The following is a 4527-nucleotide window of genomic DNA, read 5'->3' on the forward strand; positions in this document are numbered from 1 at the left end:
TCAGGATCGGAGGATCGCCTAATTTGTTGCAATCTGAATATCGGTGAATTTTGAACATGGAAGGAAAAAGCAGCATTCACTGTGAGGAGAAACCATGGGAATGTGAGGAGGGATTCAGAGCCACATCTCAACTGGAAATTCATCATCCCAGACCCTCTGGGGAGAGATCATTCACTTGCTCCGATTGTGGGAAGGAATTCTCTCGATCATCCAGCCTGCTGCAACACCAGCGAGTGCACACCGGGGAGAAACCATTCAACTGCTCCGTGTGTGGGAAGGGATTCGCTCAGTCATCCAGCCTGCTGAGACACCAGCGAGTTCACACTGGGAAGAGACCATTCATCTGCTCAGAGTGTGGGAAAGGATTCATTCGGTCATCAGACTTGATGACGCACCAGCGGGTTCACACGGACGAGAGACCATTTAAATGTCCAGACTGCGGGAAGTGCTATAAAGGTTCTCGGGCTCTGATACTCCATCAACGTGTTCACACCGATGAGAGACCTTTTCAATGCCCAGACTGTGGGAAATGCTTTAAAAGTTCCGGGGAACTTATGCGGCATCAACGTATTCACACTGACGAGAAACCGTTCAGGTGCTCTTACTGTGGGACTGGGTTCAAGACATCATCTGACCTCACTGTACACCAGCGAATTCACACTGGGGAGAGGCCGTTCACCTGCTCCCAGTGTGGGAAGACATTCACTCAGTCATCCAGCCTGCTGACACACAAGCGAGCTCACACTGGGGAGAGGCCTTACATCTGCCCCAAGTGTGGGAAGGGATTCACACAGTCATCCAACCTGATGAGACACCAGCAAATTCACAAGTAATTACAGTGCGTGGATTATGCTGTTAATCACATGCAGGTCTGATCCATCTTCATTGGGGTCTGTTTCTGCTGATGTTATTGAATTTCAACCTCGTTACATAAGCTAATATCCAAGATAACATTTTAATAAATCAGCTTAATGCGCTATATTTAATCTTTTTTTTAAATTTAGAATGCCAATTAATTTTTTCCCAATAAAGGGGCAGTTTAGTGTGGCCATTCTACCTAACCACATCTTTTGGGTTGTGCTGGCAAAACCCACGCAAACACGGGGGGAATGTGCAAACTCCACACGTTCAGTGACCCAGAGCTGGGATAAAACCTGGGACCTTGGCGCAATGAGGCCCCAGTGCTAACCCACTGCACCACCGTGCTGCCCCTATTTAATTTTTTTAACACCTCAAACATAAGTTAGTTCCTTTTGAAGGATCCTCCTTCTCCCCTGTCTTCTCCATTCTCATCTCCAAAAACAACTGTGAGGAGCTCATGGAGGTTCTTTGTCACAAAGATTGAGACAATCCGATCAGCTGCCTCTGCTGCTTCCCTCCCTTCCTCTAACCCACCAGACAAAACTGTCTCTAAAACTCCCCCTTGTCTGAGTCATGAACTCACATCTATCTCCAGTTTCTGTCTGGTCTCCTGTCATGTCCCGTTCAATCAAATCTTGTTTACGAAACCTGCCTTCTGCTCCATTGACCCTATTCTCACTAAACCGCTGACCATCCAACTTCCCCACATTAACTGATATTGTTAACAGTTCTCTCTCTCTCTTCTGGTGTTGCCCCTCAATTTAAATACACCATCCTCACCCATCCTGAGAAAACAACCCTTGACCCCCAACTTCTTTGCAAATGACCACCCCGTCTCCAACCTCCCTTTCCTCTCCAGTTTGGTGTCCCCCAAGGATCTATTCTTGGCCCGTCCTATTTCTCATCTACATGATGGCACTAGAATCCATAGAATCACCACAGTGCAGAAGGAGGCCACTTGGCACACCGAGTTTGCATTGACTGCCTGAAAGAGGACCCTAGCTAGGCCCACTCCCCCTTCCTCCCCCATAACACCACCTAACCTGCACATCTTTGGACTGTGAGAGGAAATCAGAGCACCTGGAGAAAACTCACACAGATTTGGGGAGTATGCACAAACTACACACACTGTGTGGTATTTGCACGTTTTCCCCGTGTCAGCGTGGGTTTCCTCCAGATGCTCTGGTTTCCTCCCACAGTCCAAAGATGCGCAGGTTAGGTGGATTGGCCATGCTAAATTGCCCCTTAGTGTCCAATATTCAGGTGGGGTTACGGGGATAGATCAGGAGAGTGGGTCTAGGTGGGGGTGATCATTTAGAGGGTCAGTGCAGAATCGATGGGCTGAATGGCCTCCTTCTGCACTTTTAGGATTCTATTAAAGACAAATGTGGGTCCATTACAGGACGAGACAGGATTTATTTATAATGGGGAAGAGGGAAATGACAGAGAATCTAAATAATTACTTTGTGTCTGTCTCCACGGAGAAACGTAGAAAAAACCCTCCCAGAAATAAGAGAGAAACTACAGACTAATGGGAATGAGGAACTGAATGAGATGAGTGAAAAAGTAGCACTGGAGAAATTAATGGGATTGAAAGTTGATAAATACCAGGGACCCGATGATTTACATTGCAGAGTGTCAGAGGAGGTGGCTGTCGACACAGTGGATACGCTGCTGGTCATCTTTCAACATTCTATAGACTCTGCAGATTGGAGGTTGAAAATGTAATCCCACTTTTTCAGAAATGGGGGAGAAAATGGGGAACAACAGACTTGTTATCCTGACATCAGTAATGGGGTAAATACTAGAATCTGTTATAAGGATGTGTTAACAGCAACATTTAGAAAATAATGATCTGATTGGGGAAATTCAGCATGAATTTCTGACAGCAGGGCAGCACGGTGGCGCAGTGGGTTAGCCCTGCTGCCTCACGGCGCCGAGGTCCCAGGTTCGATCCCGGCTCTGGGTCACTGTCCGTGTGGAGTTTGCACATTCTCCCCGTGTTTGCGTGGGTTTCGCCCCCACAACCCAAAGATGTGCAGGTAGGTGGATTGACCACACTAAATTGCCCCTTAATTGGAAAAAATGAATTGGGTACTCTAAATTTATTTTTAAAAAAACAAAAATGAATTTCTGACAGTGAAATTATATTTTCCATGGGGCAGCACGGTAGCACAGTGGGTAGCACAGTTGCTTCACAGCTCCAGGGTCCCAGGTTCGATTCCTGACATGGGTCACTGTCTGTGGAGTCTGCACATTTTCCCCGTGTCTGCATAGGTTCCCTCCGGGGCTCCGGTTTCCTCCCACAGTCCAAAGATGTGCAAGTTAGGTGGATTGTCCATGCTAAATTGTCCTTAGTGTCTAAAAAAGGTTAGGTAGGGTTACTGGATTATGGGGATGGGGGGAGGCGTGGGCTTAAGTAGGGTGCTCTTTCCAAGGGCCAGTGCAGACTCGATGGGCCGAATGTCCTCCTTCTGCACTGCAAATTCTATGATTCCAAAGCTGTTGGAGGTTTTCTTTAAGAATATTACTACTGTCTCTGCGTGGGTTTCACCCCCACAACCCAAAAATGTGCAGGTTAAGCGGATTGGCCATGCTAAATTGCCCCTTATTTGGAACAAAACAAAATTGGATACTCTAAGTTTATAAAAAAAAAAGAATATTATTACAGAACAGATAAGGTGAATCAGTGGATATGGTGCATTTGGATCTTCAGAAGACTTTCGATTAAGTCCAACAGAGGAGGTTAGGAACATCTGAGTTGGGGGGGGGGGGGGGGGGTATACAGGCACGGATTGAGGATTCATAGAAAACAGCGAGCAGGAATAAATGGATCATTTTCAGCTGGGCAGACTGTGACCAGTGAGGTATTACAAGGATCAGTATTCGGGCTCCAGCTGTTCACAATCTATATCAATTATTTGGGTGCGGGGACCAAATGCAATATTTCCATGATTGCTGATGACTCAAAACTCGGTGAGAATGTGCGTTGCGAGGAGGATGCAAAGAGGATTCATGAGGATTTAGACAGGCTAATGAATGGGTAAGAACATGGCAGATGGATTATAATGTGGACAAAATATGAAGTTATCCTCTTTGGTTCTAGGAAGGTGATGTAGAATATTTCTTAAATGGTGAGAGATTGGGAAGTGCAGATATCCAGAGGGATCTGGGTGTCCTTGTTCATGAGTCATCAAAAGCAGGTGCAGCAAATGATCAGGAAGGCAAATGGTATGTTGAACATCATTGAAAGAGGATCTGAGTATATGTTGACATTTATTATCAGGTTAGCAAGACTTTATTAAAACCAAAATGTTCAGTATGTAAAAGCCTGGGGCTTCTGACCTGGTCTAGCTTTGAGCAGAGGAACCAGATGAGAACAATGTGCTGATTACACTCACAGCTCTTTCTAATGTGTCCTCCTTTGAGTATCCAGTAATCTCACGGTCTCAGTATGCAGTCACTTATGTAATAGAAATAATCTTTAAATGCCCATTGTTTCCTACTGTTTAATGGAGTCTGCATACAGAGACTTCTGTAAAAACACAATGTATATTGAACCTGTTGGGGAGAAACAATCTGTTATAATTTGAAATGAAGTCCAGGATTTCTGAAAAGCTGTGGCTCCATTATCAGCAAAACTCTTTTCATCCACGAAGCAGATAA

At 45.5% G+C, this 4527-nt stretch overlaps 1 protein-coding gene across 1 annotated transcript; it reads left to right on the forward strand.

Moving 5' to 3' along the window:
* LOC119961047 (zinc finger protein 773-like) lies at window positions 1-644 on the forward strand (the record flags this gene model as incomplete). The annotated part of the gene is made up of 1 exon (XM_038788559.1): window positions 1-644. A coding segment is annotated over exon 1 (588 nt), but the record flags the coding sequence as incomplete, so codon positions are not given.
* Between the last annotated feature and the right edge of the window lie 3883 nt (window positions 645-4527).

This window comes from Scyliorhinus canicula, unplaced genomic scaffold, assembly GCF_902713615.1.
Source record: "Scyliorhinus canicula unplaced genomic scaffold, sScyCan1.1, whole genome shotgun sequence".
NCBI classification, from domain to species: Eukaryota; Metazoa; Chordata; class Chondrichthyes; order Carcharhiniformes; family Scyliorhinidae; genus Scyliorhinus; species Scyliorhinus canicula.